At 41.2% G+C, this 15,731-nt stretch overlaps 1 protein-coding gene across 1 annotated transcript; it reads left to right on the top strand.

Moving 5' to 3' along the window:
* The first annotated feature begins 3,239 nt into the window (after positions 1 to 3,239).
* Positions 3,240 to 14,376, top strand: CCDC174 (coiled-coil domain containing 174). The gene is made up of 11 exons (XM_014872281.2): positions 3,240 to 3,343; positions 4,781 to 4,885; positions 5,799 to 5,899; positions 6,773 to 6,831; positions 7,607 to 7,787; positions 9,242 to 9,337; positions 10,176 to 10,312; positions 10,693 to 10,787; positions 11,042 to 11,189; positions 11,991 to 12,125; positions 13,183 to 14,376. Exons 1-11 carry the CDS (start codon positions 3,302 to 3,304, stop codon positions 14,217 to 14,219), a joined length of 2,136 nt encoding a protein of 711 aa, XP_014727767.2. The 5' UTR covers positions 3,240 to 3,301; the 3' UTR covers positions 14,220 to 14,376.
* The last annotated feature ends 1,355 nt before the right edge of the window (positions 14,377 to 15,731 follow it).

Raw genomic sequence — 15,731 nt, 5'->3', positions numbered from 1 at the left:
TTTCTGAGATTAAGAGACTGGGAAAAAAAAAATAAAAGAAAACCAGAAGGACTTTCTGCATCCCTGAGGAAAACACAGATAACTTGTCTTATGTTGAATGGCTCTGAAAGTATATGAGGACACAGTGCCCTAGCACTAGGGCTTATCTCACAAAATGTCCAGCTGTTATTTACTCACAGTTTTATTTCACCTTAAAGCCAAGATGTAGAAAATAAGATAGAATATCAAGGCCTTAGGGTAGGATGAAACCTGTGTCTGAGATAAGAGAATCAGTCTCAGGAGAACAAAACCTCCAAACATCAATATCATTTGGTCTGGTGCTCCTGCAAGTTTTGGTCGGGGGGGTGTAGGAGAAATCCACACCAAAGCTTTGCAACGGATTCATTTCAAGTTTGTGCAGCATCTCTCACCAATTTCATGAGACAGTGAACCACCACTGCTTTATAAAAAATCCCCTTAGAACAATCCACTGTGATCCTCAATCTTCCTCAAAAATAATAAACAAGCTTTTTGTGTTGATGCAGCTTTGTGGAAACAAACACAATTAGACTTCATGCTAAAATGAGCAGCATACTAATTGGAAGTGCTGAATCAATTATTCCCCAGGAATTCAGGGCTATCAGCAGTCTGAGATCAGATGTCACAAATAGCTATATACAGCTTTCAAAATTCCTGATAAAAAATAAGCACAGCACAGCCACACTGAGCTTCTACTGTACACTGAAACAGATTCCTACCCTTCCTCACCATATTCCTTTACGTTAAGCTGATTTTACTTCAGAATTTGAAGTGTTCTTATTCCTCTCTCACTGGTATTTTATGAATTCCTGGGCTGGATTTTAAAAATGCACAGAATAGCCCTTCACAGGTTAGAGTCGACAGGAAGCCTTTCTGAGGGAACCATATGTGTGAAAGCTTGTCAGTTCTTGGGCTGTAAATCCAAGACCACTGAACCGAGACACGCTGCTCCCAAAGCCATCTGTGTGCGTGTGCTCTCAGTGCCGAATCCCAAGCGCGGGGGAGCCGAGCAATCCCAGGGCTCCGGTAGGAGCAGCGTTCCCCTCTGTCCTGCTCCGGGTGTTTCCCCGCCTGCCGATGCTACACGAGAGAGAACATGAGCTGAATTTATCTCGTCGCACACGTCCCTCGGTTCTATATAGCATCAGGGACGCTGACTCAATTCCTAACCGAGGCATGCCTAGCGAGACCTTTGCTACTCACAGAACAATCCACTGCTTCTTGCAAGAACACAAATGCCAGTTCTGCAATCCTCACAGCAGCAGAAGCCAGCTTAGAATTTCTAGGAATAATTCCTTTTCCACATCCTGTCAGTAGTACAGATTTTCCTTACAAACTCGGGGATGAATCTCACCCTCAACCAGAAAGGAACATTTTAAGAGCCAGCCCTGGCCTGGGTTTTGGCTGTTTTTCATTCTCTAGTGTTGTCACCAGGTGAGGTTTGAACAGGCAATAATAAACGATTTGTTGAAGTGTGATTTAATTAGAACAGCACAGATGTTTTCATTCATTCGTCCTATTTTTCAGTAATGAGAGTTTCTCTTCTTCCATTGCAGATTAAAATACTTTATGACTCTAATACGACCTGCACTTCTCTGTATCTGATGTCTCTCACCAATTCCCCTTTTAAACAGCCAAAACCAAGACAGCTTCACTAGGGACAGAAATTGCTCTTTCTCAATTGGACACTTCACACTCCCTGGAATACAGGTGCAGCTTTCTTAGCAACTGATTATCTCAGCTTTGCAATTCTGTGTCCATAAACTACTAAACACAGCCTTGACTCAGTTTGCCAAACACAAAAGCAATACATTTCAAAACTCAGAAGAGCTGAGTGCTCTTCTGATTTGGTATCTGCTGCTTCTATCAGCTGTCACACTGCCAAGCAACATCAGAGCACCTTATATTTTTTCCACCTTATTAAAGAAAAGTGAGAGGCAGCTCAGTATTTTCAGTATTTCAATTAAAACATATCAGATAGTCCTTTTTCTTCATGGAGATGAAAAATGTATAAAGAGTTAGCCAGTATAATTAAAACTCTGAATCTCTCTCCCCAAGAGCACCTGTGCTCCTCTCTGAGGTTACAGAGCTGGATCCATCACTTGTAGCTGGGTTTGTGCTTGGCTGTTATGTTCAGGTTTCATCTCTGTGCACTCACTTATCAACTAGGACAGGAAAGAGTTTTAGTTTGGGTTGGTTGGTTTGGGTTGGGTTTTTTCCTGGTTGTGTTTGGGTTTTTTTGGTGTGGTTTGTTTTTTGGGTTTTTTGACGGTTTTTTCCTCTTGATCATACCAAACCCCTCAAGTTTTGAGGCTCTCAGGGTTTTGATAGGGGGTATAGACTCAAACTTTGCTCTTTTTTTAGGTGTTAATCAGTAGCTGTAGCTGGATGGTTATGATGAAGCAATTGCATCATGGGCATAATATTTTTGCCAATCTACTGTCTCAAGAAAAAGAGAAGACGATCCCCAAATGGATGGGCTGTTTGGATGAGAGGAACCAGGAGTGAAGTCAGAACTGAGCAGTACCTGGGGAAAGGTGATTCTGGCAGTAGGAGATTGTGACAACTCATTGACCACCTTCTCAAAACGGGCCCCAGACTCAAATGGAGGGAAGAACTGTGCCTGCAGACTAATTAGCAGGAGAAGCAAGAGACAGAACTAGCAAATAGGGGAGTAATCTGTAACCGAGGAATGTTGATGCCTATGTTTATTAAGTTGTATAAATAGTGTGAAGTTTGGATGATCAGTGAATTAACCTTGCATGGGTCAACACCCCACTTTGCACAAATAAGAATAAGAAATAGGAATACCTGGCTTCAGCGTGTGACTTGGCACTGGCACCACGTAAGGAGCCCACATTGATGCCAAGTTTTAACCATGTACTTCTTCATCTAAGCCCCACCCCAGCTCTGGGCCAGCCTGCAATCCTGTCAATTTCTGGCCATAGCGGCCACCCCCAGTTCTGTCACAACAGCAGCAGCTAAAGCCCCGCGGCTGCACTAGGACACTTCCAGTGGCAAGCCTGAAGGATTTCTCCCTCACCTGCCAGAAACGCTCATTTTCACACTCAGTTTGAATACAGAGATTACCCAAAGCCAGGGAAGTCCCGGCCGGGAGCTCTCGGCCCCCGCCAAACTACACCAGACCGAGCGCCCCCGACCTCCCCAAGATGGCGGCAGCGCCCGCCCCCAACAGCACTGTCGCGATAGCGCCGCGCTTCCGCCGCGCTTTACGGCAGAGCCGCCCGGCGGGGAAGGAGGCGGCGGCGGGGCCGGTCCCACCATGGACCGGAGGAAGAAGCCGCTGGACGTGGCCGCGTCCTCGGTGAGTGACTGAGCGGGGAGAGGCAAAATGAACCCCTCCGCCTGCCCAGGAGGCTTGTAGGGCTGTGAGGTGCGCTCAGCCGCTGGGCTCCCGCGGGCGGAGTGGGCCTGGCCGGCGCAGGCCGTGAGGCTCGACCCGGGAATGCGCTGGTGTCTCCGCTTCCAGGGCAAAGAGCACACCTGGGAAGTGCTGGTGTCCTGTCTCCTCCTCAACCCCACTGCGATGTGCAGTCATTGCAGCAAATGCTGGATTAAAGGGCTGTGGTAACGCCGTGTTTCGCATATGGGGCTGTGACAGTGTCGGGGCTGGGATTTTGTCCCCTCACCTTCCTGACCAGGTACACGCCCTGCGCTCCAAACCCGAGTCTGCCGGGCCTGGCCTTGCTCGCATTCCTGATGTAATGATAAAATTAGGCCATAACAGGGAAAAGAGTTTTTCCTAAGGAGCAAGAGATCTGTGCTGTGGCAGATTAACTTCCCACCCTTAGGGATGGTGAGGTGCTGCCCCTCGCTGCTCTCCAGGACACTCATGAGAGATGCTGCCAAACACTTCGGATGAAGAGTTATGTAAAGAGTTAATGCACATTAATAGTTAACTGTGAAATACTTTATATTGAATTTTTGGATGATCATCTCTAAGCAGAAGGGAGAACGGGTGATTTTTACGACACTGCACTTCGTTGTCCCAGGGACTTGAAAAGCAAATGCTTTAGTGTTTGGGACAAATATTAATACCAAGGTCTTCCACTTTCCTGGTTTAATGTACATCTCTGAAGTTTGTCATCTGTAGGACTTGCAGGAAAAGTAGCACGATATCCTCTTCTAAGACTAGTTTTGTAATTCCAAGGTAACACCTCTGCTGATGACGTTTCTTAATAAAAGCTGAGATGGACCTTGGTCAGAAATGGCAATGCTACTCATCTATTTATTTAAAAATAAGAAGAAAGAAAATCTAAACCAGTTCATAAAGCCGTGGGGAAACTAGATATTTTTTATGACAGCAAACTTTTATCCATTATTTTCTAAGACAGGATTTTGTTAATTATCTAATGGTTAAAAGTTCCCTTTTCATATTCAGTGGTGTTTTTCATTATTCCTTCTCTATTTGTTTGCCATTAGGAGGCTGGTAAAATCTAGACAGAGTTATGCCTCTCTTATCCTCACTATGTGGCAAACGATCAAGGATAACTTTGGGGGATATCTTTGGGGATTGTTTTAATCTCTAATCATAATTTGCATTCTGTGGTTTTCTATTTTGTTTGCTGTAAAACGAGATCTTGGTGATCAGATCAGTGCTTCAAAGTACCACATGAAAATGCAATCAAATGCTGTATAATGGTAAACAGCAGATTATTTCCTGAAATACAGTTATTTATTGCAGTAACTGATGTCTGTGCATGTGATCTGTTGTTTATGTGTTGTTTTGCTCGTGATGTAGCTGGTAGATCTCAAAGCCGAACTCTTCCGAAAGCAAGAGGAATTCAAGAAAGAAAAGCTATTGAAAGATGCTGGTGTCTTTGCAAAGCCTAGAACATCTAATAAGGTAAAAATAGTCTTCCATTGTTGTTTTTGTCATTCTTTCTCCTGAAAGTAAGGAAGTTAATATTCGAATCTAAATAATTGTGCTGTGTTTCTAGTCAAATATAAGATGTACATGAATGAGAATGTTCTTTGAAGTTCATTTCTAGGAGAGATTCCTGTGCACAGCAGAAAGCTTAGTCTTGTGTTTATGCCCATCTAAATCCCCACTTAATCTTTATGTCCCAAGAATCCACACCGTTTAATTGTAGGAAAAGATGTTTCTTTCTCTATTAGAGGATTTTGTATGATGCTGCAGGATGGAGGATGAGAGATTCTTCCTGAGTCACTGAACCTCTTTGATAAATGCTCTGTTATCTGTTTGTGGTGTACAATAATGAATACACAATTATCTCTCTTGTTTTGCTCTATACTGCACTTTGGGTTTTGTTCATTCTGTAGCTTTGTAGAAGCAGAATGTGCTGTTCCTACCAAATTTGAAGCACATGCAGCATTTACAGTGTTACACTGCAAACAGGCAAACTGATTGTATTTTTTATCTAAAATGGATGCAATAGAGAATAGAAACAATTTGTAGCTTTGTTAATACATATTTAATCAGCAAGATTGCGTGATTGGGTTTTTGGGTTTTTTCTTTGCCAGAATAGATTTTGTCTAATTTCTGAGTGCCTTTGGATTTTTTAGCTTCTCAGCTGCCCTTAACTATGATACTATCTTGCAGCCTGTGTTAATTCAGGACATACCTGCTATATCCTTGAGACAGGAACAATCTCAAATCAAACATGTGTAAGATGTCATTCACAGAGTCTTCCATGATTGATGTGCATCCTTTGCATCATAGAATTGAAATTTTTTTTTATTGTTACCATTTCAATATTTTCATCTATTTGTTGTTGTTACAAAATTGTCCTCTGCAGAAACCAAGTATCTGGACCAAACAGAACACAGGAGTTGTAAATCGAGCTGCGAAAGATGTTGAGGAGAAGGCAGAAGAGCAGGATATATTGGATAAATCAAGGTAGCTCTTAGGCTCTGTAAGAAAGAAATGTTTTGCAGAATTTGGTTTTTGGTATTTAGAAAAGCACAGAAGGAAGTTTTTTGGACTAGCAGTTCTCATTAGACCAACCAGTAATTCCAGCATCATCCATAGTTTTTACCAGTCGTGTACAAACTGCATCCCAGCAGTCTCATGCTCTCGTGCCCTCACATTATCACAGCTGTCTAAATGTGTCAGGTTGCTGATGACTTTTTATAATAATCTTTAGAATTACCAGCCAGTGCAGCAATATGTTAGAATTCTATAGGAAAGTGTTTCTTGGGCTTGACAGAAAATTACTCACTTTTTTCAAGAATTTTCCAAATGGGTTGGTTGTACAAAAATATATATGTTGAAAATGCAATTTTTAAACCATTTGCTGTGCTTCTGTAAGCAGTTCCTTGCTCTTTGAAATTCCAGAAATTAGCTAAGGCTTTCTCTTCAGTTTCTAAGATCAAGTGTAACTTTGTGTTATCTTTTTTTTTTCCCTGTAAAACTGTCTTTCAGTATCTGCAAATAATGGTTTAGCTTCCAATGTTTATCTGACAGACCACTTAGATAAAGGTGGAATTCTTGTAGCATCATGTTTCTGCCTACTTGACAAATTACATTTGAGATTAAATTTGTAACTTCACTATAATTATTTTCAGTATAAATTCTGGAACTGGAAAAGATTATATCTTCAAAAATGCTAGTGAAGGTTCAAAATATAAGCCAGGCATAAGTCAGCTTCTAATAAATACCTCAAGCACTCCCAGGATTTTCCTGTTCCATTTATCTAAGGCTAAATAGATCACTTTAAACTGTGCTTGGAATTGGTGGGATTGCAATGTTAATGTTTTTCTTCTTTTTCAGGAAGAAGCTTGAAGAGAAAGCAAAGCTGTATGAGAAAATGACAAAAGGAGACTTCCCAGGTGAACAATACTAATCCAAAATGACCAAGTAAAGCATTAGGGGCTTTTTTCACTCATTAAGAGGGTGGACTATATTCTGGTTTCAATACAGTATCTTAAAAAAAAAAAGTTCTCCATTGTACAATCTTTGGATTGCATTGCTGATGCTCTGTCCTGCATCCTAATTGTTTGGCCTTTATGAGGAGAAGAGGATCAGGAGAGGAGTCTAGCTGGTCCATATGTGAGTGCCAGTCATGCAGCTAATAGGGTTGGAGAATGCTAATCTGTTCCTTTATTCTCTCACACATTCAGTCCCTTTCAAAAAGTAATTATTAAAATAGAATACAAATCTCCTTGCAGTTAATCTGTTTTCTTTACCAGTGTCCATCTCCATCCATATGACCCCACCACTTTCCTCTACTCTTCTAAAAAGTACCCTCATGAATGCTTGGCTCCTGGCAACATACCAAGTGTTAAGCATCAAAACAGTATTTGAGCTGTTATGTGACACATCCTTTGCTTATGAAATAGTTAACAAGCAGAGAATGTTATGCTGCAAAGAACGGAGCCTTTTTGGTACTGCACACAATGCCCTGAAACTTCGATTGAGAAATAGATGGAGCCAGTTGATAGCTCTGGGTTTGTTTGGCACTGAATGAGATTTAAGTGCTCCCCAATAGTGTGGTCAAGGGCATTGCAGGCAGCTGAAAAGCTGATTGTAGCTATTTGGTATTGATTTTCTGCTCAGTTCTGTTCTTTTCATGGCTGTTCTCTAAGAATTGATTTTCTGCCTTAGATGAAGAAACTGAGGATTTGTACCTGGTGGATTTCACTCAGAAGATCATAGACAAGCAGCACGAAGTACAGGAGCTGCATCAGAGTGAAGGTGCTGGGAAGACTTCAGAAAGAGACACAGATGAGGAGGAAACTCAGCCTGAAGCAGACATTCCACCGCCAGAGGACCCAGATGAGGAATGGTTGGTGCTACTGATTGGACTCATCTGTCCTGGCCATGCTTATTCTTGAGAATTGCATGAGACAATACTTTTCTTTTCCAACATGTGTGAAGTGGCACCTTTGTTTTTCTTTTTTGTTTAATACTGCACATTGATAAGGAGGTGTTAAGAGTCTTTCATTTCTCCTATAAAGACAGTCTCCATGTCACATTGATTTCCACATAGGTAACACTGCAATAGAATCTATACCCAGGATCTGAGGGCAATGTACTATAGCAGGGACAACATCATCTCCCCTTTTATTTTCTTGCATAGTTTATGTGAGTAGTCATCAGTATTGGTACCATTTTATGCTTTGATGTGCTGAATTGAAATGTATTTTAGCAAAACTTGAGGATTTTATGGTATTCATCCTCCCTTCTTTAATTATGAGTGACTTAAAAATGAGCAGTCATTTCACTGTACAGCCTTCTCTTAAAGGAGAGAAACTGGTTGGAATAAGAACACGATTTTCAACACAGCAAATAGTCTCTGACAATTTTTTGTGTCATTCCAAGTAACCACTAGTTTTTCATCTGAGACATTAGGAATATTTATGAAACCAGTCCTGACTAAACATTTTCCTTGCCCATTTGTTTAAAATGCTTGTGGAATAAGAGATTTTACTTCTGGTAATCAGTTTAAACCAGAAGTAACCAATACAAAACAGCACCTCCATTCTTCAAATAATAAACTACAGATATCCTCAGAAACTATGTAAAAGACTTACTAAAAGCACAGATCTTTAAAAGTTTGGGCGTTGGGAGCTAGATTGCCAGTCATACTTTTTCAGATGTAATATTGTTTAGAATGGGATAATTGAGGCAGCTTGGTGCTAAAGAACTTTCTACATCACAGGACAATAAGTGTAGCTCTTAACAGCTTTTTCAACAACTGTAAATCAGGTATTCAGTACTATAAAGAGTTGAATAAGAAGCATAATAGCTTCAGAGGAACATTTTACTTGTGTTTTAGTAAGCCTTTGTTATGCCAGTTGAATGCACACTATCAGTCTGTTCTGAATGGAATTTAGACTGATAATTGAAATGTATTGTAGCGATTTCATATCCACCTGAAGTCAATGCTGCATCATTATCTTCACCATGGGAAGCAAACAGTAGGCTGAGTTCTATTTTATTGTGAAAACTACGTGACATTGTTACTTTTGAACATTTTTTACACCATTTTATTGCCCAGTCAAACAGGGGTCTCAAAGGGAGATTGAATAAATGCCTGGTAGAATTGTCATATGCCCCATTCAGAGCTGTCCTCTTAATCTGGGAGTGTTAAGTGAAAAGCTGGAGCAACTGTCACACACAGATAGACTGAGAGGTGACAAATACTCTTTGGAAAGGGTCACTGCTTCTGTCTTCTGGGTAAGACTTCTGTCAATCTGCAAATAGTTTTGCATCATGTTTCTTTTTCTTTCATTACAGGGTTGATTATGTTGATTTCTTGGGCCGATCTAGACGCTGTATGAAGAAGGATTTACCAAGTCTACTCAAAATGGATCAGGAACTTCAAGGGAAAAGGTGTGGTTTCTCTAATGGAGCTGCATATTCCTCTCAGTAGTTAACATTTTTTTATGAGAAGGAAGAGAGGTTGTGATTTGTCACCCTGTTCTCAATTTAGAGTTGATGTTACTGCTTTCTTTAGATTTGCATAATTTGCAGAGAAAGGTTTTAATGAATTGATGTAGCAATCTTAGATATTCGTTGCATCTTTAAAAACTGGGGTCCTTGTATTACATTATACCTTCCATAAAATGCCAGGAAAGTGGTTCCTTGTTCTGTTTAACGTGGAAACTGATGATAGTCTTTTAGCAATTCCAAATTCTTCATGATGTTCAAAGTTAATTTTTTAGACCTCCATTTGTTTGGTTTTGTTTTTCTGTTAAACAGCCGTTTAACAGCTCTTCTGTTAAAATTGCTTCCTGATTAATATTTGGGTATTAATATTTGAATTAATATTTTGTGTGGATCTCTTGGGTAAATGTTTATTATTTCAAATACCTTTCATTTTCTTGCATTAAATCTGAAATGTTCCTATATGTGATTGCCAGAATCCCCGGAGATGCCAAGAACTGATTATTTCATCTCCCATTCTGTGATTTGATAATTATTTCATAAAGCTTCTGAGAAGGGATATGATTTTAATAACACATTCTACCAGTACCTTGTTTTAGAGGCTGCTTTGTATTTCTATCTCGATCAGGTTCCATAGTCATCAACATTGTATCACTAGGTAGTGTCTATAATGATCTGTGTTTTGTGGAAACTGCAGTAGTGGATCAGACCAAATCATACTGGCACTGTTTGATACTGACAAACTGGTAAATTCTGCTCTGTAATCCTCATTTTTTTTAATTAGACAAGAACCTGATGGGAATACTCTGTTATCTGAAGACATGAGAAGAGAACTCCAGAGACAACAGTGGGAAAAGGAAGAAGAAGAAGCCCTCAGAAAACCCATGGGACCCATACATTATGAGGACATCCGAGAAAATGGTACACTGCCATCCTTTACATCACTTACCTTTGTATCACCAAAGAGATCAGTTGTAGAGGGAGCAAGAGAAAGTTACTTCCTGTGCCTGTATGGCAAAGTGTAGGTGTGTGTTAAGCCACTAGTGGAAGTTACCAGTACATACATCTAGATTTATTTTTTCTTCAAATTGTATTTTTCTCAAATGTTTCTCTCCCTCCTCATGTGTTCTCCTTCAGGAAGCTTCACTTTATGTATCATCTAAAGCAAGCCTTTTTTAGCCATCTAAAACTAATGCAATGTTGGGAATAATTCCATGCCTGAAAGCAGGATGCCTGGAGGCTGTAGTTACTGTCAATTATAAACTGAATCTAACTTAAACCTACTATTTCTCTCCTTTCAGAGGCCAGGCAGCTCGGTGTTGGTTACTTTGCCTTTTCTCGGGACCAAGAACTCAGGCATAAACAACGGGCAACCCTGGACATGCTGAGGGAGCAGGTATGAGAGTAAAGAGCAGACTGGGCTGCGAGGGCAGAGTGGTTTCAGTGGTTACTGTCTTAGATTTATTATATAAGTACTATATTAGGTGATGCCTGCAACTGACTCCAGAGAAGCCAAAGAAACTTGGCTTCTTTTTTCCTGTTGAAACCTGGTACTTAATTAGCATTGCTTTTAGTTGTTTTGTGAAGGAAGATATGTACTTGTTTATAATAACAAAGGAAGATTAATTCATGTTTTTCTTTGCTGTTTAGACACTTGATCAGAGAAATAAACGTGAACAGCTGAAGGAAAAGAGGAAGGCAGCTCTAGATGCAAGGCTGTCCAAACTTCGAGCACGGAAGATTCAAAAGTTAAGGGAAGCTGGATTAGAGGAAGAGGCAGAAAAACTGGAGAATGGAGGTATGATCTGTTGCCTTTTTAAGTTAAATACTTGCTATTTCACTTTGTTCTTGATCTATAGACAGACAGATTCTAATTTGTGTTTGTTTAGACATTCAATATATTGGTATTGTGTGGTCTATATATATAATTAACAGAACTGTTAGGATAGTGAGATTTGATGTAATTGTGTGTAGATATAAAATCATGGCAGAAGTAGCTTAGTAATGCAGGTAGAAATATGGTATGTAGATTGTAGCCTTTTTTTGATTCACACCTGACAGCAGGAATTACATAGGTTAATTGTGCAGGTTGAGGTTAGAGCTGCTGACATTGTAGTGGTTTTTTCTTCTTTGAAGAAGAGCTAGAATAAGTAGTAACAAGTCAATTTTGATGTCATACAATATACACTGTGACAGTTTCAGTGCAGTGTGTGAATTGGAGATACAGCTGACTCTAGGATTTAGGATTATGAATTTGAATTCTAATCCTGTCTCTGTGCTGTCTCCCTTACGACACTGATAGTCAACTTGTACTGTTTGTCTCCCACTGGAAAATGTAGCTAATCTTTCACTGTGTCAGAATTCCATGCAAGTGATTAACTGTGAAGTGTTCTGGAAATGAAGAACAGCATCAGGCCACTGCTCACTGTTATGGTTGTTCAGAAGAATAAGAATGTAAATTGCTTTCTCTAGTAAATGCAATAGAGATACTGTTCTTATTGGAGATACATGGAAAAAAATGTTCTTATTTTTACCTGTGAGGGTCATGCAGATTTTGTTCTGTAACTGACAGTCTCTACTATCTCTTCCTGTAACACAGAGGTGAAAGGTGCTGCTGAAGAACCAGAACCTCCAAGAGCTACTGCAGCAAGTAGGAAGGTAGAGGTTATCATCCAGGAAAGGAGAGATACAAAGCCTGGAGTGCCTTATGTCCGAGAGTGGGATAAAGGCAAAGGTAAGGAAATGTAGATTCAGGAACATTGTTGGGAAAGAGCATGTACACTGCCACTTTCATTTCTATCTTGTGGCCAAAGTAGGGTAAGACTGAGAAGCACTGAAATCCTTTCTGTCTTGGTATTGATGACTCTCCAGGGTCCAGGGCAGTGACTGACAAGGATGCCTTTGTGCCACTAGCTGCTATAATGTCCCCAAAATTTTTCTTCTATATGAGTTACTGCATTTCTGGATGATCTTGGCAGGTTGACAGAATGACAAATTCTGTAGTTCATAAGATGTACAGTGTGATCTTTTTTTGATTTATTCCTGTGGTTTGTGCTACATGACAGCAGGATGTATCACACAAACAGGTACAGCACGATACTAAAACATGATGCAAACAGAGACCACTTCAGTGCCTGTGTTCTGTTTTGAGGCATCTTCCTTGTCACAAAGTGATGGCTGTAGGTCCTTCCCAAACCTATTAACTCATTTTGCACTATTAATCTAAGCTCATGCACATTCTTCCAATCTGATGCCTGACTTCTAAGTAAAAGCAAACAAGGAATAGGCAAAGCACATAAATGCTCGCTTTCTTCAGTACTATAACTAACACTATTCCTCTTTTATGTAAGACTGGTACTTCCAGTTTTTTCTTACTTTTCAAACTTTATGTTCCATTAATGAACATCACTATGAGGGGAAACTTCATGGTTCCATTAAAACCCCAAACTTCCAGATCCTGTCTCATAAATCTTTATCCTGCCTGACACTATTTTTTACCACCCTCTGAGAAAGCCTGGTGTCTCACTAACACCCAGGCAGTAGTGCAGCAAATACTACAATCAGAAAGCAGAGGACAGCTTACTCTAAAAAGCATAGTAAACTAAGTGTGGTTCACTGAAGGAATCTGCACTAGATTCTTGTGTTTCCATGTAGTTTGAGGTGGAAAAGGAACTTCAGGTGGCTTTACACACTTCCATATTCTTTGTTTGCCCGTTTGTTTTCCCTCCTGTCTGACTGACCTTCAGACCTTGAAATCTATGCTAAATCTACCATTTTCCTCTTTCTAACAGAACTGATGTTTGGACAATGGGAAAAGAAACAGGAAGAACTTAGAGATGAGCGAGACCCAGAATTTGCACCACCTTCTGATTACTTTTTGGGACAAAAGAAAGATGATTATTACCGAAGTCAGAATTTTAACAGTTCTGAAACCTCCTCTGAAAACCTGGAAACGGAGAGAGCACAAAACCAACAGAAGCCAACAGTGCAGGGCAACGGCAGCAGCACTGGAGATGTGCCACCATCAGCACAGGCTTCCAACAACAACATTCCAGATAAGCCAGGGTCAGCAGAGCCCAGTGGCCGTGACACTCAGGGCGTGTCATCAGCAGAGGATGACAGCAGTGAGGACGAGGACGTGCTACCACCAGCACAGGCTTATGGCTACGGTGCCCGAGGTGTGCCACCACCACTGCGGGGTTACAGCTACAGCACCCAGGGTGTGCCACCACCCATGCCAGCCTATGGCTACGGCACCCCCGAGGTGCCCTTCCCCGTGCAGGCCTACGGCTATGGAGCACCAGGAATGGTGCCACCAATGCACGGATACGGCTATGGCACTCCTGAGATGCCCTTTGCAATGCAGGCTTATGGCTATGGCACCCAGGATGTGCCACCAGGAATGCAGAGCTGTGGATGCAGCACCCAGGGTGTGCCACCGGAAATGCAGAGCTGTGGATGCAGCACCCAGGGTGTGCCACCAGGAATGCAGACCTGCGGCTGTAGTGCCCAGGATGTGCCACCAGGAACACAGGTCTGTGATGTCAGCAGCCAAGATGTGCCACCAGGAATACACACTTGTGGATGCAGCAGCCAAGATGTTCCACCAGGAACACACACCTGTGGGTGCAGCATCCAAGAGATGCCACCAGGAACAGACACCTGTGGCAGCAGCACCCAGGATGTGCCACCAGGAACACAGGCCAGTGGCTGCAGCACTCAGGATGCAGCACCTCCAGTGCAGACTGACAGCAGTAACACTCCAAATCAGGAACCACTTTATCAAAGTTTAGATGATATGCTCTCTTATTATAGACAAGTGACTTGAGATGAGCAAAAAGATAAGCAAGAACTATTATCTAAAGAACTGAAATATAATTAATTATGTGCTCGGCAGAATATTATTTTCCCACATACGGGAAAAGTAAGTTTCTGTAAGTACATCAAAATAAATCTCCTGGACACCTAAGCTGTTTTACATCACAGCTTTATTTTGCCCTGTTGGTTTTTTTTATTCTTACCTCTTTACTAAAATTTAACTCTTTGACACTTACACCTGAACTTAAGGGTATATTAATTACTTGTTTTCACAAGATAAAGTCCTTTAGTTGGTTGCTCCCAGTCTGGTTTGGAGGTACTACAAGTTCTGTGACATCCACAGAAACAGTATGGAAGCGGTAGGCCCTCTGCTGCCAAATACAGAATTATTTTGGTCCTTATTTAATCTCCTGTCTTTTACACTAGAGAAGTTTCCTCTTCTAAGACCTCACAGAATCAGTATCTGGAAGCCATTCAGAACAGGGTATAATTTCCTTGGAGTTGAACTAACTCTAAAGAGTGGGCAAAGTCTTTTCAAACAGTAGAGCTTGACTTGAATTGATTACAGCAATCGTATCCTTCAATGGATTTCCCTACAAAGAATATTTGTGTCTATTTTGCTGCTATTTTGACATCCATTTCCAACTGCCTTTTGGACTTTGTTTTTTCTGTGCCCTTCAGACTGTGATAATTTTATGTATATCAATTTAGGAGTTGTACTGTCTTTGCATTAGTTTAAGATTGAACTGGAGCTGCAGTAAGAAATGAAATGCCATTTATTACATAGCATTATGTAAAAAGATACAAAGTGTCCCTTTGTTTAGCTTCATTTCTACAGCCTAATATTAAACAGGAGGACTCTTGGCCAGGAGCGCAGTTCAGTGCCTACATTAAAGTTAAGCCTATTGAGAAAAGCTCTCCCACTGCAGTGATCTGTCACTTTGCCATTTGGTCTCCTTCCATCTTGTCTTGCTTTTTTGCTGAAATGCTTTTTGCATATTGTCTCATGCTGTGGAGCACACATCGCTGTTCACTGCCCCTCCCTGAGACCACCTCAAGTTAGCTTGGCTGGGATCAGCAACCTCAATCATTTCATTCACTAATTCCTGGGACAAACAATTCCTTATTGATACATTGCCAAAGTTTTATTTATCTTTTATTTCGGAGTGGGTTGTCTCCCTGTCCCTCTTCTTCCTCATTTAAACCACCTCCCGCGGTACCTACTTTGACACCAGTGGAGATGGGGGTGCCCGTGGGCAGTGTGGGCAGGGATCTGCCACTGATGGGAGTGAAGCCAGCTTGGGCTCTGACTGAGCGTGCAGAACTGGGAGCACACTCTGCCTCTGGTTGTGTTTCATGGCTGGAGCTCTGCCCAAGAGGTACCAGTGGTGGCTTGTGTTGCTTTCAGTGTTCTGCACAGATGCATGCGCAGTCCCTGCTCTAAGGCAGCTTTGTCCTACATTTTTGTGTGAATAGTTTTCTGTTACCAAAGGCACCTTTATCCAAGATGCAAGAATGATGC

Source organism: Sturnus vulgaris, chromosome 11, assembly GCF_052056855.1.
Source record: "Sturnus vulgaris isolate bStuVul1 chromosome 11, bStuVul1.hap1, whole genome shotgun sequence".
NCBI classification, from domain to species: domain Eukaryota; kingdom Metazoa; phylum Chordata; class Aves; order Passeriformes; family Sturnidae; genus Sturnus; species Sturnus vulgaris.
The sequence above is the reverse complement of the archived record's forward strand: the minus strand, read 5'-3'. Positions and strand labels throughout refer to the sequence as shown.

Bases quoted from the DNA above. Each gene is read 5' to 3' on its own strand.
- CCDC174 (XM_014872281.2), top strand. From the start codon at position 3,302: ATGGACCGGAGGAAGAAGCCGCTGGACGTGGCCGCGTCCTCG. The intron at 3,344-4,780 runs GTGAGTGACTGA...CTCGTGATGTAG, and splicing joins TGGACGTGGCCGCGTCCTCG to CTGGTAGATCTCAAAGCCGA. The intron at 9,338-10,175 runs GTGTGGTTTCTC...TTTTTTAATTAG, and splicing joins CAGGAACTTCAAGGGAAAAG to ACAAGAACCTGATGGGAATA.